This window comes from Meles meles, unplaced genomic scaffold (assembly GCF_922984935.1).
Source record: "Meles meles unplaced genomic scaffold, mMelMel3.1 paternal haplotype, whole genome shotgun sequence".
In the NCBI taxonomy this organism is placed as follows: Eukaryota; Metazoa; Chordata; class Mammalia; order Carnivora; family Mustelidae; genus Meles; species Meles meles.
In genome coordinates, this window is record NW_025721582.1 from 142,610 (window position 1) to 169,235 (window position 26,626).

At 57.0% G+C, this 26,626-nt stretch overlaps 1 protein-coding gene across 1 annotated transcript in view; it reads right to left on the minus strand.

The window, feature by feature from the left end:
• LOC123936514 (voltage-dependent N-type calcium channel subunit alpha-1B-like) overlaps positions 1–25,843 on the minus strand; it is a 124,228-nt gene extending 98,385 nt beyond the window's left edge. The window contains 4 exon segments of the mRNA XM_045997001.1: positions 1,017–1,079; positions 4,309–4,418; positions 7,319–7,417; positions 25,553–25,843. Coding sequence (XP_045852957.1) covers positions 1,017–1,079; positions 4,309–4,418; positions 7,319–7,417; positions 25,553–25,843 — 563 coding nt within the window.
• Between the last annotated feature and the right edge of the window lie 783 nt (positions 25,844–26,626).

The following is a 26,626-nucleotide window of genomic DNA, read 5'->3' on the forward strand; positions in this document are numbered from 1 at the left end:
GAGTGGCTCCACAGTGCCTCCACCCCAGCTTGCTGGCAGAGCCCTATTTGGCCACGCCCAACCCAGGCCCTGTGGACACCTGCAAGGCCCAGAAGGGGCGTCCGTGGCACGACCCCACTTCGGGTGTCTGGGCTGAGAGCGCCAGGTGTGTGCGGCAGCCGGCGTGGGGAGGCAGCCCTCCTGTTAGCCCATAACTCTGCCGTCCACACCTTCCTCCAGCCTGGGACTCGGTCATCCAGGACCCGGCGTTCCTTCCATGTGACACACCAGGGTCCCCACAGCCTGTGAACAAGCCCCGTCAGGTCTAGGCCGGCCGAGCAGGGAGCAGGTGGCTCAGAGAGGCCCTCACTCCCACACCCCTGGGCCCCAGGGAGGGCACTGTGCTGCCCCGCCCACTGGGCAGACCACAGCCAACAGTTCCAGACACGTCCCATGTGCCGAGAGGAAGCCCCTGGAGCCAACCATCCCAGGACCTCCTCCCCAGGCAGACGGGTGTCTCCTCCCAGAGTGACACACCGGGGTTTCTGTGGCCGACCTCAGGCTCTGGCTGGTCTAACGTGAGAGCAGCTCCGCCGACACTAGGACAGCTTCCTAAGGGTCGCGGATATACCCCTGCGAAGTCAAAAATGGATGGGGCAGGAGGACCCCGTGAATGTCCTCGGTGAGTCCGACTGGACGCTCTCCCTTGTGGGAAACACGAGGGCCACAGCGCCCATGGCAGCCCAGCAGCGGCCACCTCAAGAGAAGCAGAAAAATGCCCGAGACACCAGAGAGACACCAGGGACAGACAGCAGACAAGAGGACCAGCGGGGAGGGGAAGGGCCGCGCGCAGAGTCTGAGGCCCGGAGCAGGACTCGGGACCGTCAGGAAGCGTGCCCGCCATCCCCCGCCAGCTGCAGAAGGCTTTCCTGGAGCTGCCCCGGAGCAAGGGGCTGGAGGAGCAAAAGCGGTTAGGGCGGCGGTGTGGCGTGTAGCCTCCGTGAAGGCACAGAGGGTGTCATAGCAGAGGAACTCACGGTGAGTTTACGCTGGAGACAGACGAGCTGTGAGACACGGCACCCCGAGTGTGCTTTACGAAACTGCACATGCGAGAAACAAGACAAAACAGAAGTGAGAAACCAGAGAGGGCTCTAAGGGGCACAGAACACATTTAAGCCACATCAGGTCAGGGCGCAGGTTGTGGTGGGCATCTGGGCAGGAGGCCGGGGACGCGTCCATCAGAACGGGCACCAGCTGAGACCTCAGGGTAAAAGAGAAGTTGAGAAAGAAAGAGCACCGGGCGGAACAGTGACACAAGAAAGAGCACAGCACCCCGCCTCGGCCAGAGGACAAGAAGCTGCGGTCGGGGGGCCAGCCCACAGCTCGGCACCCTCGGCCCCACGCACGGCACGGGGCTTGGAAGGAACCAGCACCAAGCGTCCCTGAATTCCAAATGGCTCTTGCCTGCCACTGGGTGTCCCACTGCCACGGGGCTGCCGTGGGACAACCTGTGCATTTGCCTTGCCTCGGAGGCAGAGCAAAGCCAGCTAACGCAGGACACCTTAGCTTTCGGCTCCCCCCGAGCCCTGACACCTGCCTGCCCCGCTCTACCCTTGCACCCCTGAGTCCTGGGCCCCTCAGGCTCCAAACCGGGTGCTGCAGCTGACCGTGACCCTCCCAGGGGCCCACGGGCTACATCACCAACCCACTTCCTCACTGGGACTCCAGCCACTTTCCAGAGACTCTCTGGACACCGTCCCAAAACCAGCAGAGAAACCAGAAATCTCTACAACCCTTCCCCTTTGAGGTCACTCCCCTAGGGGAAGGCCCCACAGCTTCCCAGCTCCTCCTTCTCAAGGCCGAGTCTACACACTGAGGGGCTCAGAGCAACTCGTCCCCCTGCGGGTCCCAGGAGCAAAGAGGTGTGTGTGTGTGAGCGTGCGGACGCGTGTGAGGTGAGTGAGCACGTGTGGTCCTGGGTGTGACCATACGTGGCAGTGAGTGTTGGGCATCCTGAGTGAACGGTGAGTGTTCGGTCATTCCCTGCCAGGAGCCTGAAGGGGCCATCACCTGAGGCCACAGCCCAACTCCAGAGGACGGGGACATCCCCTGAGGAGGCAGGAGCCCCGCCCCTCCACGCGGCTTGGCTACGGGGACAGAGCCAAGGCGCGTGTCACTCAGGCCTGTCTCACAGCCCACCCAGCAGCAGGAGACAAGCCCACCCACAAACACGATCCACTGGGAGAGGAGAAACAGCTGGGAGGGTGCGGGGCAACGGACAGACAGAACCAGGTCTGAGCCTCGCTTCCACGCTCAGAGAGGAAAGCCAACACCACACGCCCAGAGCTCAGACCTCATCCCCGGGGCAGGATCTCCAGTGACCACATCGGACCAGCCCCATCCGACAGAGGCACACGGAGGACATGCCACAGGAGACAAGGCCCAAAGCTGCATCCCAGGGGAACCTGCCCAAGAAGGGGGAGCACAGAGGCCAAGGCCGGCACACACCCAGGCTGGCCCGGCAGGAATGAGTGGACACCAAGCTCAGGCCCCACCGTGAGGGAGAACACCTGTGCCTCCCCAGGAAGCACCAAGGTGGTGGTCACGCCCACAGCTGGAACTGTGACAGCCTGGGCCTGGGTGTGCCCATCTGCAGCCTCGTGGCTACACAGCAGTGTTCCCGGAGGAGGACGGGGACCGAGGAAGAGCACCCAGACCTCTCTTGGTGGCCTGACAAGTTCTCCCTGGTGGTGCCAAGGGCCCCAGCACCTGCTGCCCGGAGCTCTCAGCCCGATGGGAACAGACGCCCTGCCCTATACCCCTAAGGGAGGGGCAGCTCTGGCAGGGACGGGGCCCATGGGACAGCACCCCCTCTAAAAGCAGAGAAGGCAGATGCTGAAGAGAAACCCACAGGCCCAGGAACGGGTTAGAGGCTCACCAGCCTCTTCTGCTAACGCAGACCACCAGCAGCTACGAGCCCAGGAGAAGGGCCATCTGCCGGGTCTCCACCAAGCAAGCCCAGCACCATGCCGTCCAAGTCACCGAATCAGCCCAACAACCCAGAGACAGCTGAGCCCTGAGCCCCCAGTGGCTGTCTGAGCGGCGACTGCTGAGTCCTCCCCGGCTCTCTGCAGCCCCCGGCATCCCTGCCCCGGGGTCAGGGGCCTCCTCTAGCTTCTCCCCCCCAGAGGCCAGTGCTTCCTGCTCGGCTGAGGGCAGGTGCTCTGCAAAGGGCTTCCTAGCAAACAGGCCATCCCCCGGGGACCGCTGGACAAGAACAGGGCCACGATGACGCACACGTGACACACAGGTACTCACACGCAAGCGGACACGGGCCCTCGCGCACACCGGCACACCCGCTCTCCCCGCACACTCGTCCACCTGCCGGCACACACGCTCAGCAGCCCGGACGCGTGTGCACTGCAGCTGTTCCTGGGGGCAGGGAGAGGGAGAGGCCCGCTGCGTCGGAAATTGGAGGTCTGTGTGGGTGGGCCGTGGCACCGAGGACACGTGCCCAGCTCCGAGTGCACTCAGCCTGGAGAGCGAGCTCCCCGCGAGCAGGGCTCCTTCCTCTGTGCTCTCTCATGGCCCCCTGATACTAGCCCAGACGTCCTCCCTCAGTCCCAGTCCTCCCTGCCCACCCCGGGGGACCTCCCCCACCACACAGCAGCCTTTGGCCCTGGGTTGGGCCCTCTGTCCCAGCTCTGAGGGCCCAGTACTTCCCACTGTGGTTTGCAATGTGCCTGGAGGCTCAGGGGAACCTCAGGGTGACCAGTCTCCCCGGGGAAGCCTTGGCCCTGCCTTCACCTTTTGTCATCCTCGAGGCTTCCCTTGGCCTCTGTCCCCATACTGAGCCCTTGGAGATGTTTTGGGGAAGTGCAATAAGTCTCTTGGGCTGCTGACGTGCGGCGCAAATCGTCTGGCTCAAAAACACATCCCTAAACAGTGGAGTCCGGACAGACACACTGACCTGACCCCCGACTCACACCCCGTGTCCAGCCAGAGGCCTGGAGCCACCCAAGCCCGCTGAGGACCAAGTCAGAGCCAGTCCGACCCCCGGAGGGAGGGCCACGTGCCGTCACGCCTCGCTCCGCCTGCAACGGGGAGAAGCCACAGAGCTCTTCCCGGCGAACGCTGCTCGCGGGCTGCTGCAGGAGGGGAGCCAGGAGGGGAGCCATTCCCTTGCATCACGGCTCCTGGGGGCTGCGTCCCAAGAAGCTCCAGCCAGTATAAGGGATTCTGAGGAAGCCCCAGGAGGAGCGTCCTGCAGAGGCTCAGCCCAAGGCTGCAGCGACCCCCGCCACCTGCCCCCCCCACCAAGAGCCTTACGCGGCGGCAATGGAGATATTGGCAGCAGACATGGGACTGACTTCGGCCACGTCTTTGGCCTTTTGGAGAGCAAGCTTCTGGTTGGCTGCTTCTTCCATCTCCTCTTCGTCCTGTTTGAACAGACCGAAGTGTGATGCGTCTACTCTCACCACGTCAGCTCTCCGCTGCCCCCCCACCGCGTGGCCTCTAAGTCCTTCCTGCCCTCGCACCTGGGGGCTGGCAGCGGCTCCCGCCCTGAGCACCAGTTCCACACAGGCTCTCTGGCAGCCGGCAGGGACCACCTTCCATGCCTGCTACTCCAGGCAACCGTCCCCAAGAGTCTCGCCTCAAGCCCTCCTGCTGTGGGCCATCTGCCAGGGTGTCACAGCTGGTAACGTCCACCCCACTCGTGAGCTCCAGCCACCGGGACCCGGCTGCTGCCTGCGTGTCTGTCCCACAGCGTCCCCACTCGGCTCCATCAGAATGCACATCCTCCTTCGCCTGAGGGGAACCCGTCCTACCCGAACAAAGCCTCTGCCCCGAAGCTGCAAAGGCAAGAGGCAGAGCTGTGGCCCTGAGCCTGGATCCCGGCCCCACGCACTCACAGGAATCAGCAGCAGCGGTGGGTCTCACCGGACCACCTCCCGGCCTTTGCGCCCCTCCTCCTGGGACCCATCAAGCCACATGTGTCTACCCGTCTCCAGCTGTGGCTGTGGCAAGTCCCTCCCTGGGTCTGCCTGGACAGCCACCCCAGTGCCTGCGTTCCCTCCCCCACCAAGCTCCTGGGGAAGACCCGCGACTCTCCAGCACACTGGCAAATACCTTGCCTCTGCCTCCCATGAGAAGGGCAGTGGGCGTCTGGGCAGACCCTCTGGTCTGACCCCAGGTCTCCAGGAAGAACCAACTGCTCTGCTCCTGGGACCTGGATGCAAGCTCGGGGCTGTGCCCGTGGGCCCACGGAGGGAAACTAAGGCCCCCATGTAACTCAGCTAGACTGCAGAGACCACCCGTATTTCCCCAGATACCCCAATCCCGAGCCCACCTGGCTTCCATGGACAGTGACATTCCCACTGTGGCCCAAAATGCCCATGAATTTTCTCCTAGAGGCCCCCAAATGGCCAGAACTAAGACCGCTAGCTGCCTGCAGACTTCCCAGCAAGACGCCCTCAAGCTTCAGCTCCACAGAGCAGGCGAACTCTATCCACCACGGAACCCTGTCAAGGCCCTTCTTCAAGCTGGAGGCGCCGTCCCGGTCCCAGCCCTCCAGGCCAAAGGGCGAGCTTCTAGACTGCGCACAGTTGATTCCCACTTAGAAAGGAATGTGATGCTGTAACACACTGTGGGAACTACAGGAAGGACCCGGAAACCCTCCAGGCAGACACAGCGGGGTCTCTGCCTGCCCCAGCTGCCAAGTTAGGGGAATTCCTGAATTGGGGCAGGTGGCCTCCAGGGGCCATCGCACGGGCTGTCTGTGCATGGAGACAGGGCCCCAAGGACATGGCTTCCTGGTGTGTCCTCACTGCTGCACAGCTGGTAAAGACCGTGAGAACTTCAGACGCAGGCTCACCCCTGCCCCAAGACAGCCAGTGCTCAGACCACCAGGGCTCCTGGGCACCACCAGTTCTTGGGGACCCGGAAATCCGGACCCCAAGATGTGCCCTGTGGATGCAGGCCCCCTGGCCCCGCCCCAGCAGCCCAGCCAGGAGTCTCAGACTGTCACTCTCAAGCAACTTCTGGATGGCCGAGCCCCTCTCGCCCAGGCTGACATGGAAATGAGCAGGCGGGCGGGACTTGCGCGTCCACGGAGGGCAGCAGCCAGAGCAAGGGAGGCATCTCTACCCACAGGCCCCAGCACAGCCTCAGCCTGGGCTGGGAGAAGAGGCAGTCTGAGCAGAAGCAAAGGAAGACACGGGACTAGGCCTGCCCCCAGCAGGCGCCCATCTTCCAGAGAGCAGGGAGGGGCGGCGGGGGCCCTGCGGGCCTGTACGGTCGGGAGCCCCTCTGCGGACAGCAGACTCGTCCCGCACCCGCCCTCCACGCGGAAGGCCTGCGTCTGGCTGGGCCCCAGGACAGCAATGGTGTTGCCAGCTGTGTGGACGGCAGCAGACACACGCAGGGCTGTGCACGCGGTGAGCTCCAGCACACGGGCACGCGCCCAGAAAGGGGCACACACCGGGCACGCACTCTGCGGAGAAAGCTGGCACGCGGGGCCTCTGCCGCAGGGGGCCTGAAGGCGGCCGGACCCTCCGCACCAGGAGCTGGGGCTCGTTCAAAGCACAGGCCTGAGGCCGGACCGCGGGAGAGCAGGCCGCCCCCTCCACGGCTGTGTCCTCGGGAAGGAAACCACAGGGGAGGACATGTACAATCACGCCACCCGCCAGGCTCCAGGACGAGAGATGAGTTCAGAGGCCGCCCGCTGGGACGAGAGGCCGTCCTGCCGAGTCCCAGCCCCGCCGACAAGGACGCGGCAGAGATCCTGCCGGCGCCAGCCAGGCCCGGCCTCGCAGGACAGCACCGCCGGCGACCACCCCGGCTCACCCGGCACACTCAGCACTGACCACCGGGGCCCCTCACCGCCCAGGGACGAGCACAGGGACCCCACGCCTCCCTTCAGGGTCTCCATCGCACGCGTGCCTCTGGCTGAGGGGACACCTGCCACTGCATTCAGCCACGTCTCCTGCCACACGTCAGGGTGCTTCCCCCCAGGCCAGGAGTCTGCCCCCCACTCCTCAAGGCTCTCTCTGGGCGGCACCTCTTGTTCCGGCCACTCTCTCCAGGCCGTGGCTTCTCCACGAGCTGCCCCTCCTGCCCCGGCGTCTCTCGCGCCCCCTCCACACCGTCACCACACCCCAGCGGCAGCCTAACTCCCACCTGCCTGCGACCTTGAGGAGACGCTCCAGACAGCGGTCACCTGAGCCCTTAACCCTGAACTGGCCCTCCGCGGGGCCCTCTGGGTCCACGCAGTGGGACATGGGTGGCTGCCCCACCCCCTGCCCCTCCTGGGCTGTGGGCCGTGTCCCTGCACACGTACCTTGGTCAGTTCCTGAGCGTTGGCGAGGTTGTCCACGGCAATAGCCAGGAAGACATTCAGCAGAGTGTCTGGTTGGCTCCAGCTAAGGAAGGGAACCTTCTGCCCCAGCCCGAGCCTCCCACAGCCACAGCCCAGCTTCCCCCGGGCAGAACTGGGCCCCCCTCCCCTGACGAGACCTCAGCCTCCTTCCCTTAGGGGCCACATGCCCTCCGGGGGCCCTCGCTCTGCCGGCCCGTCACCCAGACACACAGCCAAGCGAGCGGACCGGGCTGCCGCCTCTTCCCACAAGCTCCTGTCCTGTGCGCCCCGGGGCAGCATGTCCCCAGGACCAGCCCGCCCCTGCACTCTGTTCCAGCAGACCCAGGCATTCCCCTGTCACCTCGTCCCTCAGCACTGCCGACGTTTGGAGCGGGGCGACCCTTTGCGTGGGACGTTGGGCACCCTCTGTGACGCCCTGCCCAGCACCAGGGTGCAGCAGCCCCTCCCCAGGGCAACCACGCCATCTCAGACCCGGCCGGTGTCCTCTGGGGAAATGGTCACCCCAGTCAGAGCCCCGGCACAGAGCTCTTTCCCCACAGGCCTGGGGACGCACCACCCCCAACCCAACCCAAGGGCAGCTCTTTCTGCCAGGGCCAGCCTTGAGGAGCAGCCGGTTTGTGGAAGGCCAGCAGCGGTGACTGGCTGCTCAGGACCCAGTCTGGCAGGGAGATGCCCCGACACTCAAGGGGGCCCATGTACCCAGTACCACCTCATAGGCAAGGCTGCTCAGGGCTCCAGCAGATCAGAGGAGGACGGGACACGAGGCTGGGGTCCACTTCCCCACACTAACCCAGCGACGAGCACCTCAGAGGCCTTCCCACACCTGGAGAGCGGGTCTAAGGCCAGGACCCAGAGCTCAGGGCCCAGCCGGAGAGATGCACAGAGGCAGAGGGAATGACGCCCGTTGGCCAGCACGAGGCCTGACCACAGGCACCCCCAGCGTGACTGTGCAGGGTCAGGATGAGCTCCAGGCCACAGCTCGGTCCCGGGGGTGGGGGGCGGCACCTCCTTCCGACAGCACTCATTCCCCACCCCACCCCCACCATCTGAGTCAACACTGCAGGCCCTGCCCTCTCCAACAACCCTGTCAGCCACCCCCAGGTCCCACCCGCCTGCTAAACAGTGAAACAAACACTCCCCCCCAGTCCCCCGACTTCTCCTTGCTGGGTTTCCTGCCCCCACGAAGGCAGGGCTCCCTGCCGTGGGGTCCGGAGGTGACGGATGGTGTGAATGGAGGCCTGCAGGGTCACGGGTCCCAGGCCAGCGGAGAGCCAGCCAGGCAGGGGCAAGGAGAGACAAACAGGGTCAAGTGTCCAGGAGTGCTGTGGGGAAACAGGGCAGAGCCGTAGGGCTGTAGGGCAGTCTGGAAGAAGATGAGTCACACCTGTGGGCCAGCCCCAACCTTACTCCAGCCCCATGGGGTATTAGGGCAGGTCGGCCTCGGCACCAGCGCTCTCCTGGGAGCCCGAGGCATCGTCCTTGTGGGCTGGAAACTGCACGTCAACCACTCTGTCCCAGACCCTGAACTAATCCTAACCCTATTCCTCTAGCCTTAACCCTTACCTTCTAAACCTAAACCTAACCCTCACCCTAACCCTCTAACCCTCACCCTAATCCTCTAAACCTAACCCTAACCCTAACCCTAACTCTAACTGTGACCCTCACCCTAACCCAAACCCCTAACCCAAACCCTAACCTTCCCTGTCCTCCTTCCACCCACTGACTCAAGCCAGGGCTAAATCCAAGGACAGGCTGGACCTCTGTCCCCGGGTACAACCAGGAACACTAAGCAGAGGGAGAGAGGAGAAGTGGAAGGGGCCCACTGACCTCCCTGCCACCGATGTCTCCAAGGCCTCTGGCTCAACCCCGCATTTCGCGGGACCCTGGGAGGGATTCTGAATTCCAGGCCAGCTGGGTGGGGAGTACTCGGTGACCTTTGCATCCCCACATGTCCAACCCTCCTGGCCTTGCATCCTGAGCCTTGCTCCCCAGGACTTCGGGGACACAGAGCACGTGGCAGAGGTGAGGGAACAGGGGGGACCAGACAGGGACTGCGCCATGGGTCGCGTACACATCCACCGCAAGGCTGGGTCACGGTCCAGGTGCTGCGTGCAGGTCTCCTGGGCACACCTGGCCGTCTCGGAATGGAGGTCTGTGTGCCTGGGGCACCTTTCCCCCACCTCCACCTCCCCCTGGAGGAACGGCCAGATTCAAGCATTTCCATGTCCAAGCCTCAGGGACAGTTGGGAACCTGGGGTCAAGAGGGGCAGGGACTGGGAGGAGTCAAGATGGCAGAGAAGTAGCAGCCTGAGACTACATCAGGTAGCAGGAGATCAGCTCGATAGCTTATCTAAACATTGCAAACACCTACAAATCCAACGGGAGAGCGAAGAGAAGAAGAACAGCAACTCTAGAAACAGAAAATCAACCACTTTCTGAAAGGTAGGACTGGCGGAGAAGTGAATCTAAAACGACGGGAAGATAGACCGCTGGGGAGGGGCCGGCTCCCGGCAAGCGGCGGAGGAACGGAGCACAAAATCAGGACTTTTAAAAGTCTGTTCCACTGAGGGACATTGCTCCAGGGGCTAAACCGGGGTGAAGCCCACGCGGGGCCAGCGTGGCCCCAGGCCCCGCAGGGGCACAGAAGGATCGGGGGTGTTGGAGTGTCGGAGAGCTCGCAGCTATTAGAACGGAGAAGCCGGCTGCAAAGACAGAGCCGAGGACTGAACTCTCAGCTCGGGGTTACCTTGAACTGGTCGCGGGCTGGGTGAGCTCAGAGCGCGGCTAGAGGCTGGGGATACGGGAGTGATTGGGTGCTGTCCTCTGGGGGCGCACTGAGGAGTGGGGCCCCAGGCTCTCGGCTCCTCGGGGCCGGAGACTGGGAGGCTGCCATTTTCATTCCCGTCCTCCGGAACTCTACGGAAAGCGTTCAGGGAACAGAAGCTCCCAAAAGCGAACGCGAGCCGATTACTTAGTCCGGCCACCGGTAAGGGCGGTGCAATCCCGCCTCGGGCAAAGACACTTGAGAGTCACTACAACAGGCCCCTCCCCCAGAAGATCAACAAAATATCCAGCCAGGACGAAGTTCATCTATCAAGGAGAAAGCAGATTCAATTCCTAAGACAGCAGAGGAATTCCAGAGGAGGAGAAAGCAAAGCACGGAACTCATGGCTTTCTCCCCATGATTCTTTAGTCTTGCGGCTACTTCAATTTTTTTTTTTTCTTTTTTCAATTTTTTTTTCTTTTTTCAATTTTTTTTCTTTTTTCTTTTTTCTTCTTCTGCTAAATTTTTTAAAACTTTTACCCTTTTTTTAACGTTTTTTGACTAGTACATCTAAATATATATATATTTTTTCTTTTTTATATTTTTTTATTTGTTTTATTTTTAAAATTTTTTTTCTTTTTTTTTCAGAACCTGTTTTTATCCCCTTTCTCCCCCCCACAATTTGGGGTCTCTTCTCATTTGGTTACAGCGCATTTTTCCGGGGTCTTTGCCACCCTTTGAGTAGTTTATTTGCTCCTTCATATCCTCTTATCTGGACAAAATGACAAGGCGGAAAAAATCACCACAAACAAAAGAACAAGAGACAGTACCGAAGGCTAGGGACCTAATCAACACAGACATGGGTAATATTTCAGATCAAGAGTTCAGAATGACGATTCTGAACATTCTAGCCGGGCTTGAAAAAGGCATGGAAGATATTAGAGAAACCCTCTATGGAGATATTAAAGCCCTTTCTGGAGAAATTAAAGAACTAAAATCTAACCAAGTTGAAATCAAAAAAGCTATTAATGAGGTGCAATAAAAAATGGAGGCTCTCACTGCTAGGATAAATGAGGCAGAAGAAAGAATTAGTGATATAGAAGACCAAATGACAGAGAATAAGGACGCCGAGCAAAAGAGGGACAAACAGCTACTGGACCATGAGGGGAGAATTCGAGAGATAAGTGACACCATAAGACGAAACAACATTAGAATAATTGGGATTCCAGAAGAAGAAGAAACAGAGAGGGGAGCAGAAGGTCTATTGGAGAGAATCATTGGAGAGAATTTCCCTAATATGGCAAAGGGAACAAGCATTAAAATCCAGGAGATGCAGAGAACCCCCCTCAAAGTCAACAAGAATAGCTCCACACCCCGTCACCTAATAGTAAAATTTACAAGTCTTAGTGACAAAGAGAAAATCCTGAAAGCAGCCCGAGAAAAGAAGTCTGTAACATACAATGGTAAAAATATTAGATTGGCAGCAGACTTATCCACAGAGACCTGGCAGGCCAGAAAGAGCTGGCATGATATATTCAGAGCACTCAACGAGAAAAACATGCAGCCAAGAATACTCTATCCAGCTAGGCTATCATTGAAAATAGAAGGAGAGATCAAAAGCTTCCAGGACAAACAAAAACTGAAAGAATTTACAAACACCAAACCAGCTATACAGGAAATATTGAAAGGGGTCATCTAAGCAAAGAGAGAGCCTAAAAGTAGTAGATCAGAAAGGTACAGAGACAATATACAGTAACAGTCACTTTACAGGCTAATAATGGCACTAAATTCATATCTCTCAATAGTTACCCTGAATGTTAATGGGCTAAATGCCCCAATCAAAAGACACAGGGTATCAGAATGGATAAAAAAACAAAACCCATCAGGATGTTGCCTACAAGAAACTCATTTTAGACGCGAAGACACCTCCAGATTTAAAGTGAGGGGGTGGAAAACAATTTACCATGCTAATGGGCATCAGAAGAAAGCTGGGGTGGCAATCCTGATATCAGATCAATTAGATTTCAAGCCAAAGACTATAATAAGAGATGAGGAAGGACACTATATCCTACTCAAAGGGGCTGTCCAGCAAGAAGATCTAACAATTTTAAATATCTATGCCCCTAACGTGGGAGCAGCCAACTATATCAACCAATTATTAACAAAATTAAAGAAACACATCAATAATAATACAATAATAGTAGGGGACTTGAACACTCCCCTCACTGAAATGGACAGACCATCCAAGCAAAAGATCAACAAGGAAATAAAGGCCTTAAATGACACACTGGACCAGATGGACATCACAGATATATTCAGAACATTTCATCCCAAAGCAACAGAATACACATTCTTCTCTAGTGCACATGGAACCTTCTCCAGAATAGATCACATCCTGGGTCACAAATCAGGTCTCAACCGGTATCAAAAGATTAGGATTATTCCCTGCATATTTTCAGACCACAATGCTCTGAAGCTAGAACTCAATCACAAGAGGAAAGCTGGAAAGAACCCAAATACGTGGAGACTAAACAGCATCCTTCTAAAGAATGAATGGGTTAACCAGGAAATTAAAGAAGAATTGAAAAAATTCATGGAAACAAATGATAATGAAAACACAACAGTTCAAAATCTGTGGGACACAGCAAAGGCAGTCCTGAGAGGAAAATATATAGCGGTACAAGCCTTTCTCAAGAAACAAGAAAGGTCTCAAGTACACAACCTAACCCTACGCGTAAAGGAGCTGGAGAAAGAACAAGAAAGAAACCCTAAACCCAGCAGGAGAAGAGAAATCATAAAGATCAGAGCAGAAATCAACGAAATAGAAACAAAAAAAACAATAGAAAAAATCAATGAAACTAGGAGCTGGTTCCTTGAAAGAATCAATAAGATTGATAAACCCCTGGCCAGACTCATCAAAAAGAAAAGAGAAAGGACCCAAATCAATAAAATCATGAATGAAAGAGGAGAGATCACAACTAACACCAAAGAAATACAGACAATTATAAGAACATACTATGAGCAACTCTACGCCAACAAATTGGACAATCTGGAAGAAATGGATGCATTCCTAGAGACATATAAACTACCACAACTGAACCAGGAAGAAATAGAAAACCTGAACAGGCCCATAACCAGTAAGGAGATTGAAACAGTCATCAAAAATCTCCAAACAAACAAAAGCCCAGGGCCAGACGGCTTCCCAGGGGAATTCTACCAAACATTTAAAGAAGAACTCATTCCTATTCTCCTGAAACTGTTCCAAAAAATAGAAATGGAAGGAAAACTTCCAAACTCATTTTATGAGACCAGCATCACCTTGATCCCAAAACCAGACAAGGATCCCACCAAAAAAGAGAACTACAGACCAATATCCTTGATGAACACAGACGCAACAATTCTCGCCAAAATACTAGCCAATAGGATTCAACAGTACATTAAAAGGATTATTCACCACGATCAAGTGGGATTTATTCCAGGGCTGCAGGGTTGGTTCAACATCCGCAAATCAATCAATGTGAGAGAACACATTAATAAAAGAAAGAACAAGAACCATATGATACTCTCAATAGATGCTGAAAAAGCATTTGACAAAGTACAGCATCCCTTCCTGATCAAAACTCTTCAAAGTGTAGGGATAGAGGGCACATACCTCAATATTATCAAAGCCGTCTATGAAAAACCCACCGCAAATATCATTCTCAATGGAGAAAAACTGAAAGATTTCCGTTAAGGTCAGGAACACGACAGGGATGTCCATTATCACCACTGCTATTCAACATAGTACTAGAAGTCCTAGCCTCAGCAATCAGACAACAAAAGGAAATTAAAGGCATCCAAATTGGTAAAGAAGAAGTCAAACTATCACTCTTTGCAGATGATATGATACTATATGTGGAAAACCCAAAAGACTCCACTCCAAAACTGCTAGAACTTGTACAGGAATTCAGTAAAGTGTCAGGATATAAAATCAATGCACAGAAATCAGTTGCATTTCTGTACACCAACAACAAGACTGAAGAAAGAGAAATTAAGGAGTCAATCCCATTCACAATTGTACCCAAAACTATAAGATACCTAGGAATAAACCTAACCAAAGAGACTAAGAATCTATACACAGAAAATTATAAAGTACTCATGAAAGAAATTGAGGAAGACACAAAAAAATGGAAAAATGTTCCATGCTCCTGGATTGGAAGAATAAATATTGTGAAAATGTCCATGCTACCTAAAGCAATCTACACATTTAATGCAATCCCTATCAAAATACCATCCATTTTTTTCAAAGAAATGGAACAAATAATCCTAAAATTTATATGGAACCAGAAAAGACCTCGAATAGCCAAAGGAATATTGAAGAACAAAGCCAAAGTTGGTGGCATCACAATTCCGGACTTCAAGCTCTATTACAAAGCTGTCATCATCAAGACAGCATGGTACTGGCACAAAAACAGACACATATATCAGTGGAACAGAATAGAGAGCCCAGAAATCGACCCTCAACTCTATGGTCAACTCATCTTCGACAAAGCAGGAAAGAATGTCCAATGGAAAAAAGACAGCCTCTTCAATAAATGGTGCTGGGAAAATTGGACAGTCACATGCAGAAAAATGAAATTGGACCACTTCCTTACACCACACACGAAAATAGACTCCAAATGGATAAAGGACCTCAATGTGAGAAAGGAATCCATCAAAATCCTTGAGGAGAATGCAGGCAGCAACCTCTTCGACCTCAGTCGTAGCAACATCTTCCTAGGAACATCGCCAAAGGCAAGGGAAGCAAGGGCAAAAATGAACTATTGGGATTTCATCAAGATCAAAAGCTTTTGCACAGCAAAGGAAACAGTTAACAAAACCAAAAGACAACTGACAGAATGGGAGAAGATATTTGCAAATGACATATCAGATAAAGGGCTAGTATCCAAAATCTATAAGGAACTTAGCAAACTCAACACCCAAAGAACAAACAATCCAATCAAGAAATGGGCAGAGGACATGAACAGACATTTCTGCAAAGAAGACATCCAGATGGCCAACAGACACATGAAAAAGTGCTCCACGTCACTCGGCATCAGGGAAATACAAATCAAAACCACAATGAGATATCACCTCACACCAGTCAGAATGGCTAAAATTAACAAGTCAGGAAATGACAGATGCTAGAGAGGATGTGGAGAAAGGGGAACCCTCCTCCACTGTTGGTGGGAATGCAAGCTGGTGCAACCACTCTGGAAAACAGCATGGAGGTTCCTCAAAATGTTGAAAATAGAACTAACCTATGACCCAGCAATTGCACTACTGGGTATTTACCCTAAAGATACAAACATAGTGATCCGAAGGGGCACGTGTACCCGAATGTTTATAGCAGCAATGTCTACAATAGCCAGACTATGGAAAGAACCTAGATGTCCATCAACAGATGAACGGTTAAAGAAGAGGTGGTATATATACACAATGGAATACTATGCAGCCATCAAAAGAAATGAAATCTTGCGATTTGCGACGACGTGGATGGAACTAGAGCGTATCATGCTTAGTGAAATAAGTCAATCGGAGAAAGACAACTATCATATGATCCCCCTGATATGAGGACATGGAGAAGCAACATGGGGGGGTAGGGGGATAGGAGAAGAATAAATGAAACAAGATGGGATTGGGAGGGAGACAAACCATAAATGACTCTTAATCTCACAAAACAAACTGGGGGTTGCTGGGGGGAGGTGGGATTGGGAGAGGGGGAGCGGGCTATGGACATTGGGGAGGGGAGGCGAGCCATAAGAGACTATGGACTCTGAAAAACAAACTGAGGGTTTTGAAGGGTCAGGGGTGGGAGGTTGGGGCATCCTGAGGGTTTTGAAGGGTCAGGGGTGGGAGGTTGGGGGAACAGGTGGTGGGTAATGGGGAGGGCACGTTTTGCATGGAGCACTGGGTGTTGTGCAAAAACAATGAATACTGTTACGCTGAAAAAATAAATAAAATGGGGGAAAAAAAGAAAAAAAAAGAAAAAAAAAAAAAAAGAGAGGCAGGGACTGGCCCAGGACAAAAGACGGGTACAGAGTCCAAGGAGCAGAGCTTCCCTCCAGTCCTAGGCAAGCCCCGACCCTCCCATGAGGTCTGCTTTGAGGGTGAGAGCCTCTCAGATCCTTGGGGAGAGCTACCCACCCCGTCCCATGTGGGGACGTGACCTCGGGCCTCCCCAGACAGGGAGAGGCGTATGCTTGAGCGTGCGCACATACACACACACACGCACACACACACAGACACACACGCACACACACACAGACACACACACACACACACACACACACACACACCACTCTGCCCAGCTAGGGCTCAGAGGGGGAGACAACCTGGGAAAATGGTGGGTAACAAGGCAGATAAGAAGAAAGAGGTTGTAGACAGCTGGGCCATGGCGTCAGGGGCGTCAGGTCTCCTGGCAAGGACCGAGATCCTTAGCATGGGGAGAGCAGACAGGAAGGGCTGATGGTCAAGGGGTCCCCAAGGGGCCCAGGGGCTTTGCCAGGGCACTGGGTGAGGACAGGGTCTGGGGCCTGGTGTCCGTCACCACCCCGGACACCTCCCCTGGAAGTAGGAAGAGGTAAACCCCCCCTCCCCAGTGTGGACAGGGCTACACCGCCAAAGGCCTCCCCTTACTCTTCTACCAATGGGGCCATAGAGACGGGCTGTCCCTAGGCTCCCACAGGCTTGCCGAAGAGCCGGTGGGCCTTGAATCTCTCTCCCTGACCCACTGTGCTCCCAGTCTTGGGAACAGGATTTGGACACCCTCGAGGTCCTTCTGAGCAGAGGACAGCCTGCAGGCTTGGGGGGCTGATCGTGGGCTTGCAGAATGTGGCAGAGCCCTAGAGCCCTGGTCTAGGGACCAAGGTCGGGACCCTCCTTGTTGCAGCCTCAGGGGCCCCATGTGCAAGAGGTTCCAGAGTCAGTGCTCTGCTCAGGGGGACAGGCCTTAGCAAGGAACCAAGCACCAGCCCAGGGAAGGGAAACAGGGACAAGGGAGACTTCTGAGGTTTCTCCCATCACCCCTGGAGCCCACAGATCCTGCTCCTGTGAGACACACAAAACCAGAGACAGAGACAGACCCGGAGACAAAATCAAAGACAGAGACAGACACCGAACACAGGAGAGAGGGAACCAGGAGAAGTCACAGACTTTCCTCCATCGGCTGGGAAATCACCGCCAAACACTTTGTCCCCTTCTCAGGCCCACGGGCCATCCACCCTGGCAGGACAGATTCGGGAATGCCCAGGAACCACGGTGGGGGCTGTCCGGCACATGGGCGCAGACGAGGCCCTTGGACCTCAACCTAATGGGAGCCCCTGGAGGTCTGTGTCACCACGGTCAGACTCCATGAACTGCCACCTTGCCATGGCTGATGGGACCCAGGCAGGAGGAGGGTGGCTTTGCCTGGATGCCAGAGCAGATACAGGCCACTCTGGGCTGTGCTCCATGCCCCCGCCCAGCCCCTGGCTCGCCCGTGCATCGCCAAGTGTGTGCACCAGCCTCCCGGGAGAGCGGGTATGGAACGTATGGAGAGGTCCCACCCCTGATGGCATCCCCAGAAGTGGAAGCCAGAACACCCCCAGTGTGCACACAGGGAGACTGGGGAGGCCCTGGGAGCCACAGGGTGCGTCCGCGGTCCCAGTACTGGGCAGGAGCAGGAGCAGAAGCCCAGTCTGAACCCAGCTCTGGGTGCTCACAGCGGGGACCACAGCTGCACCCAGGCCTCCCAGGGGCTGTGGGTAGGCTGTGTGGGGGTCACTGTAGAGACAGGGTATGGGGTGGGGGGTGAGCCTGGAGCAGCTGGGGGAGGGGCGCCCTCAGGGATCTCCGGGGTGAGAAGGAAGTCCCATAAGGAGCCCCCAGGCAGCGGTGACCTCACTTCCCTGACGACACAGCCCAACGGAATTGGAACCCACGTATCCAGGCACCCACGTTCCGGAGACAACCCCCTGCCCAGCTCATTTCTGCGGAGATCCCGACAGAAGCGACATGTTCCTCTGTTGCATACCCAAGTCCAGAGGAGGCGAGCAGAGGAGAGCTCGCCCGCCAAGCACATCCCCTCACTGCGGAGGGCCTGGCAGGGCTCCCCGACGCCTCTGGCCCTTTGGCAAGAAGAATCGAAAGGTGACCCCGGGAAGCTCCGAGTCAGACAGCCCCACACCTTCCGATCGACCCGTGTCGCCCCAGGCCTCCTCCCCGTGTGTGTGTGTGTGTGTGTGTGTGTGTGTGTGTGTGCGTGTGTGCGCGCGTGTGTGTGTGAAGAGAGCTCATCGGGGGTGGACACGCCCCGAGCAGGAGCAGGCTGATGAGGGGTCAGATGCCTGGTGGGCAGCTCATGTTAACACCCCAGGTTCAGGCTGGCTACGTGGGATGGGGTGTGGGGGCTGCGCCCTTCTGCCCGGGGTTTATCCTGAGACCCTGCAGGGACGGGTCCCTGACCCAGGTGCGGGGCTGTGCACGTGCAGGTCTGCGTGTGATCCGGGAGAAGCCGGGGGACTGGGCAGGAGGATGGTGGGTATGGCCGGGCAGGGCTCTGAGGCCTCTTGCACGCTCCCCGTCTCTGCCTTGGCAGGCAAGGGATGAAATAGGAAGGAGGCGGGAAGACACGCACTCCTCCCTGACCCTGGAGTCCCCGGTCCTGGGAAGGCCTCCGGTCCCTCCCAGACCACGGTCCCCGCTACTCCATTGGACTGCGGTCCTGGACACGGAGCCCACGGAGGCCAAGGCCGAGGGTGAGAAGGCTGGGATGGGGTGCCTGTGGCTGTGTGGGGAGGGGTCGGTGATGGGCCCCACAGGGAGAAGCCCCCACAGGCTGGCGTGGGGCCGGGAGCCACGACCTGGCTCAGAGCACCCAGGGGGCGGCCTGCCATCGGGGAGACGTCCCGGGGAGGGTTCCTTCGTGGCTGCGGCTTCTCCGGGAGACCCTGGGCTGCGCTCGGTCTCTGCCAAGCCCCAGGGAGAGGCAGGCCCGCGGGTGACCTTCTCTCCTCTCACAGCTACTCAGGCGGAGAAGCTAGACCCACTCCCAACCTCAGCAGCTCCGGAGGGGGACATGGTGATGAGAGAGACTTCGGCGGGAGACCGGGAGCCGACAGGGCACCGGCCGCCTGCCCACGGAGGTGCTGATGCTGTGCAGGGAGGGCCGGCTCCTGCGCCTGCCCCCAGCCCTGCTCCTGCCGCTCCCCCTGCCCCTGCCCCTACCAGAGCTACCCCCACGTCCCCTGCCCCTGCCTGTGCTCCTGTTCTCGCCCCTGACCCAGATCCTCCCTTAGTCCCACCGCTTCCCCGGGCCTTCACAGGGCCCCTGTTCCTGCCCCAGACCCAGCTCCTGCCCTTGACCCTGCACAGGCCATCGCCCGTGCACTTGCCCCAGTTCCTCTTCCTGCTCCTGTCCCTTCCCCTGCCCCTGCCCCTGTCCCTTCTCCTTTCCCTGCCAGGGCCACTGCCCCTGCTCCTGCCCAAGACCCAGGTCCTACCCCTGTTCTTGCCCCTGCCTCTGACCCTGCCAGGACAGCCTTCCCTTCCCCTGCCTGTGCCCCTGTTCCCACCCCAGACCCAGAAACTGACCCTGCTTCTTCCCACTCAACTGCCCCCTTCCTGTCCCCTGGCCCTGCCAGAACTACTGCCCCTTCCCCTTCCCCTACCTATGCCCCTGTTCCCGCCCCAGACCCAGCCCCTAGCCCTTGCTCCTACTCCTTTCCCTGCCCTTGCCTGTGCTCCTGTTCTTGCCCCTAACCCAGCTCCTCCCTCGGTCCCACCGCTTCCCCGGGCCCTCATGGGGCCCCTGTTCCTGCCCCAGACCCAGCTCCTGCCCTTGCCCCTGTCCCTTCTCCTTTCCCTGCCAGGGCCACTGCCCCTGCCCCTGCCCCAGACCCAGGTCCTCCATCTGTTCTGGCCTCTGCCCCTTCCCCGGCTCCTGCCAGGATGGCCTCCCCTTCGCCTGCCTGCGCCTCTGTTCCCACCCCATACCCAGACCCTGCCCCTGCTTCTTCCCCTTCAACTGCCCCTGGCCCTTCCCCTGGCCCTGCCAGGACCACTGCGCCTTCCCCTGCCCCTACCTATGCCCCTGATCCCGCCCCAGCCCCTGCCCCTAGCCCTTGCTCCTGCTCCTTTCCCTGCCCTTGCCTGGGCTCCTGTTCTTGCCTCGGACCCAGCCCCTGCTCTGGATCCTGCGCTGGCCACGACCGCTGACCCTGCCCCCGCCCCGGTCCCAACGCCTGCCCTGGCACCTGCTCCTGCGGGGCTCCCAGACCCGCATCCAGAGCCCACAACTCTGCGGGGAGATCTCCCCGTAAAATTACCCTCCGTTCCGTCCCCTGACCCCGACATCCCCGCAGAATGTTTCCTCCCCTCCCCCTGTGTTCTTCCTCTCCTCTATGGAGTCACCGCCCTAGTCGCCTTCCATCTCCTCTATGCTCTGTATTATTTATTTTAAATAAAAGTTCTTGTTTTCCCTTGAACACGTCATGAGCATGAAGGACATTCCCAACGCTGCGCCACCACACCCCAGAACGTCGCTGCAGGATAGCTCCTTCCCCAAAGGAGACCCTGAGCCCAAGCCCTCCCTGCCCATGGCTCCCCCAGCCTGGCCCTCGCAGCCCCTGAGTTGCTTTCTCTTTCTGTTCCTGCACGTGTTCTGGAGGTTTCTGGAAGTGGAATCCCTCAACGGGTGCCTTTCAAAGGGCATTCGTTTGGTTTTGTTCCCTGTTGGACATAGAATTGCCCTTATTTGATGTTGAAGCGCAGAATGGATTACAGAGGCGATGTCATGCTAGGCACCCCTTCAGGAATTCTGGGCACAATCTTGGGGCCAAGGACCCTGTTCCTGCTGGGACACCCCAGTCGGTCCCCAGACAGGACACGGCTGTTCCCTCCCGTGGCCCACACAGAAACCAGGGAAATGCAGAAAGCCGGAAGGCACACCGCAGAGGGCAGACGCATTGCTCCCCACCCTAGGCCAGAGAAAGGTTTCCCATGGGTCTGCTCCAGTCCATGCTCCAAGTCACTGGGTCCCACAGGGACAGAGACAGGGACAGAGACCAAACACGTGCAAGTTTGAGGGGGAGGCTGGGCACACGGGGAGTATGTGTCAGGAGATGCAGGAGCTCCTGAGCAAGGACTCGGGCAAAGGAAACCCTGGGGAGCCAGCGCTGGTCACCCTCACACCGGCAGGGGTCCGGTCTGGGGACCAGCAGCCCTGGGGAGAACGTGAGGAAGCAGAGGTCCAAGGCAGGTCCCCTGGAGAGAAGGGGGACAGGCACCCCTGTCTGGGACCACCGTGAGCCGCACCCGTCCCAGGCCACAGGTGCACCGTTCACCTAGCAGGGCTCAGCCCGGACTCACCCCCAGAAACTGTGGCTCGGTCGTTCACAGACATGTTTTCAGGAGCAGCTGGCACAGCGGTGGTGGAAAGAGCAGGGACTGGAACCGTGTTCATGCCCAAGGAGATGGATGGAATCCTCCTCCCAGTCCTCATGACAGAATGTCCCGTGGCTATTTTCTCTGTGTCGTCTGGGGCACAGGATCGCGGCAGCACCTCCTGAGACCCCACGCCTGCCACGCTGCTCCTGGAGACATTCAGAATTGTTTAAGGAGGCGGTGGAGAGGATCCGGGATGACAGAGGGCCGAGGAGAAGGAAGGTCAGCACTGGGCGGACAGATGGACCAGCCCCGAGCCATGATCCAGGGCCTGGGTTGTGATTTCCTCGGACTTCACCCAAAATAATGGCCCCTGATGTGTGGACTGGCTTCTGCAGTTTCACTCCTTCCCTCCCTCCCTCATTTATTCACTCCATCACTCATTCCCCCCTCTCCTTCCCCTCCACCCCTCCCTTCCATCCCGGACTCCATTCTCCTTCCTCCCTGCCTCCCTCTCTGCCTCTCTCCCTCCCCACTCATCCTCCTCCTTCCCTCTCTCTCATACTCCCCCCTCCCTGCAATCCTCCCTCCCTCTCTTTCCCTCATTGTCATCCTCTCTCATGCCCTCCCTCATTCAGCAGAGAATCTGGGGTCCCTGCTCTGTACTGAGCACTGGGGCTTCATCATTGAGCTCCCCTCAACCCATGTGGTCACATCCACTGTGGGAGGTGACAGGGGGTAGTCCTCAGGGCTCGTAGTGGTGATGAGCACCAGGAATCTGCTCCTGAAAACAGAGGCCCATTTCACAAAGAAAAGAAAGGAAACACACATGCTTAGCATTTCCTCAAGAAAAATCTTGTCCTGAAAAATGATGAAAAGTAAATATATCCTAGACTTCATGCAATGTGACTTCTAATGGCCCATACACACTGATTCCTAGAAGCAACAAACAGTAAATCATTCAATTTTGACTGAGGGTTTGTGACACAACTTTTCTGACCAAATGAGAGCATTTCAGCCAACATCTCCAGGGCCTCTGAGGTTACCCAAAGGTCTCTGTGATCCTCTGACTCTTCCATCAACCTCCTGGGGAAGCTCAGCCATGTTGCCTTCCTTGTGTCCTGCCTGTTCTGGGACACTTCTATGGACCCCCACCCCCTGCCAGGGCCTCCCCCACCAGGGCTTCCCATGTCCTGTGGACTGGTGTCCAGATCCTGTGCTGAGCACTTGAGCCCGGTGCTTTGCACAAGGCCTATATGCTCCCTCTGGGGTCACTTGGCATCTCCCATGTAGTGGCCTACATCTTCCTGCACTGGGTCTCCTCTGACGAGTCTGTGAGGCCAGCCTGTGCCCATGGGCATGGAAGCATGAGTCCAGAAGGTCCAGATGATCTGCTCCCAATCCCAGCCTGTGGAGCCTGGGTCAAGAGTGGTCCCCAAGCAGAATGCAAGCTGGTGTAGCCACTTTGGAGAACAGTGTGGAGATTCCTCAAGAAATTAAAAATAGAGCTTCCCTATGATCCTGCAATTGCACTGCTGGGTATTTACCCCAAAGATACAGATGTAGTGAAAAGAAGGGCCATCTATACCCCAATGTTTATAGCAGCAATGGCCGCAGTCGCCAAACTGTGGAAAGAACCAAGATGCCCTTCAATGGACGAATGGATAAGGAAGATGTGGTCCATATACACAATGGAGTATTATGCCTCCATCAGAAAGAATGAATACCCGACTTTTTAGCAACATGGACGGGATTGGAAGAGATTATGCTGAGCGAAATAAGTCAAGCAGAGAGAATCAAGTATCATATGGTTTCACTTATTTGTGGAGCATAACAAATAACATGGAGGACATGGGGAGATGGAGAGGTGAGGCAGTTGAGGGAAACTGGAAGGGGAGATGAACCATGAGAGACTATGGACTCTGAAAAACAACCTGAAGGTTTTGGAGGGCCGGGGGGTGGGAGGTTGGGGAACCAGGTGGTGGATAATAGGGAGGGCACGTATTGCATGGAGCACTGGGTGTGGTACAAAAACAATGAATACTGTTACGCTGAAAAGAAAGAAAGAAAGGTCCCCAAGCAGAGGACGACTTGGGTCTAAGGAGCCTGAGGGAGGACGTAGCACAGTGAGCCCACAGGAGAGTGAGCACGGTGGGGGCCTGGCGCTCAAGCCAGCTGGAAGACCACACCCCACTCACACTGGCTCTGCCCCCAGGGCTGGAGGTCATCTGGTATCTGCCCTCCAAGGCTGCAGGCCGGCAGTGACTGGCCAGGGAGGAGGCACCGCTGGTACAGGAAAGAGCCCTCTGCAGAGAGGAGGGGCAGGGGCTCGCCCAGAAGCAGGTGCACTGGGGTGGGCTGAGGGGGCATCAGGAGACAGCAGTGTCTGCAGCTGGGGTCTCCACACAGACCCCCTCCTCAGGCTCGGCACAAGCTTCTCTGGACGGCCTTTGTCCCCCAAACACAAAGGCTGACTCGGGCCCTGCCCTCAAGCTCCCACTCCCAAGCCTTTGCATTCAGCTCAAGTGACAAGAAAGGGCCAATTGTTCAGGTGGTGTTGGGTGCACCGAGACGTGTGATTTTCTGGCCCACACTAACACTGCTGGCATTTTAGAGATCTCAGGGCTTTGATTCAAGAACTGAAAACGGAAAGCTTTCTGAAACGTGCCCTCAGCGGTACCCTCACTTTCTGAGCTCTTCAAAGCTGCAGATTGGTTGGGATCATCTTCAGGCTGAGAAGGAAGATGAGGGGCAGAGGGGACTGAGGAGGCTCGGCGTAGACAGGAAAGGTCTGAACCACTCCTTTTGGGGGGAAGTGGTTCAGCTCCAGGCTCATGGGGACAGACCTTGAGGCCATTATGCTACATGAAATAAGCCTGTCCCCCAAAGACTGATACTGAAGGACCCCACTTGTGAGGGACGGAGAACTGAGTCATAGAGGTGGAAGGAGCTAGTGGGTGCCAGGGCTGGGCAGGGGAAGTGGAGGGTTAGGGTTAGGGTGAGCAGTGTTCAGTTTGCGGTGAGGACAGAGTTGTGGCAGTGGATGGAGGTGGCAGGTCCAGAAGAGCAAATGTACTCATTCCCACCGAACTGACCCTGAAACGTGCTTCACGGTGTCAGTTACGTGTCTGTTACACCACACTAGGAAAGAAGTGAGGCAGGAGGTCAGGGCCATCGTGAGTCCCAGGAGGGCCCTGGAGCGGGGATCCTGTATCTTAGTTCTCACTCTCACGCTCTGCCCCTTGTTGGTGACAGCTCACAGCAGGCACTCAGTGAATGCTTGCTAAGACACAGTGCAGGCAGATGAGGGCACAAGGGCAAAACCACCGGTGGGCACGGAGGAATTCCAACAGGACCTGCATCCAGACGGAGCCGGTGCCCCCATTTTACAAACACCAGCACAGAAATAGCCATTTAAAACCAAGGCAGGAACCACATATAGCCCAGAGGGTTCCATTCTCCTGGAGGCTGAGCTATCGGCCACAGCCAAGTCCTCTGGCAGTCAGGGGACTGGGGGTCTGACAGGTGGCTTGACACACGCTTGACCCTGAAGCCCCATGGGACTGGGAGGGAAGACCCAGCCAGGGCCATTCTGGCTCCACAGCAGCTGCAGGGCCACTCCCAGCCCCACCAAGGTGTGTCTGTTCAGAACCAGGGAGGAAACCTTTTCTCTCGACTGTTCTTTTTAAAGATGATGCTCAGATTGACACAGAAAAACATGTGACATAAAACTGGAGCCATTCACAGGGCCAATGACCCAGAAGTTATCATAATGTAGTGACCACAAAGAGAGGAACTTGTGTCCCCGGGCAGGCCTCCCGTATGCAGGTGTGGCTGGGGCCCTGGACATCTGGGCCTCACAGTCTCCCTCAAGGGGACCGAAGAAGGAACCTGCTCTGACGGCTCCACTGGCCTCATCCCCTGATGGACATGGGGGCAGCCCCTCGTGTGTTCCTGGTGTCCTGGTGATTCTTGGGCACAGCCATGTATCTCAGCTTCTCCATGATGGGGGAAGGGGTGGTGGGTAGCCCAGCATGTGCGGATCCCACAGATCCTCCAGCATCCACATGTCCCCCGGGTCCTCCAGGATAGCCCAGCAGCCGCGGGTACCACAGGTTCTCCAGGGGACAGTGTAGCAGCCACGGGTCCCACAGGTCTTCCAAGGGACAGCCCAGCAGTTGTGGGTACCACAGGTTCTCCAGGGGACAGTCCAGCCACTGCAGGTCCCACAGGTCTTCTGGGGATAACATTTTGGTGAGCTTATGGTTGAGCAGATACCTGCTCAGTTGGCTCTTGTCATGCCACATGGCCTCCATCCCATTGGCCAGGTCGCCCCCCATCACATGGTGACAGGCCAAGGTCAGTCAGTGAACCTCCACCACCCATACCCCAAAAAAGCCCCCATGTAGTAAATGTTGCCCTGATCCCTGGGGATGTGGGCCTGGGACTACGGCTGGCACTCGTAGCTGAAGTCCTTGCAGGCTACCCAGTAAACTGGGGTACAAGGTGCCAAAGAGGGGGGGCAGGAGGTCCACACCCATGTGGTCGCAGACCTTCAGGTCTACACCTACACACCGAGTCGTCCACCTTGCGGAGGAAGTGCTGCTCGCAGAAGCAGCCGAGCATCACCATGTGCTGCACGGACACAACCTGCCAGTGCAGAGAACCACAGACCTCGAAGACCACCACCCTCCGGCCCTGCTGGGGTGGGGGGCGGGGAGCACAGGTCCTGGCAGCCAGCTGGTCAGTGAAGATGTAGCAGGTGACCCTGTGTCTCACCATGAGGACCACTATGTTTCAGCCCTCCTAGAGGGGCACATGGGCCTGGCAGCCGGCTGGTCCGTGCAGACATAGTAGATGACCCTGTGGCCACCATGATGGGCTTCTCCGCTGTCTGCAAGAACAGGTCCAGGAAGCCCATGTAGCTATAGGGACAGGGGACAGGGTGTGAGGAGGCTCACTGCCAGAGCTGGCAGCAGGACCCCAGAGCTGGGGGCGGTGAACATGTGCACCTTCTTGAAGGGGGCAGGCTCTGGGCTGTTTTAAGCAACAGCCACTCTCCCAGGCCTCCCTACCTCCTGCTCCCAGAGGCCTGAGGCACCTGTGGGAAACCACACTCCTGG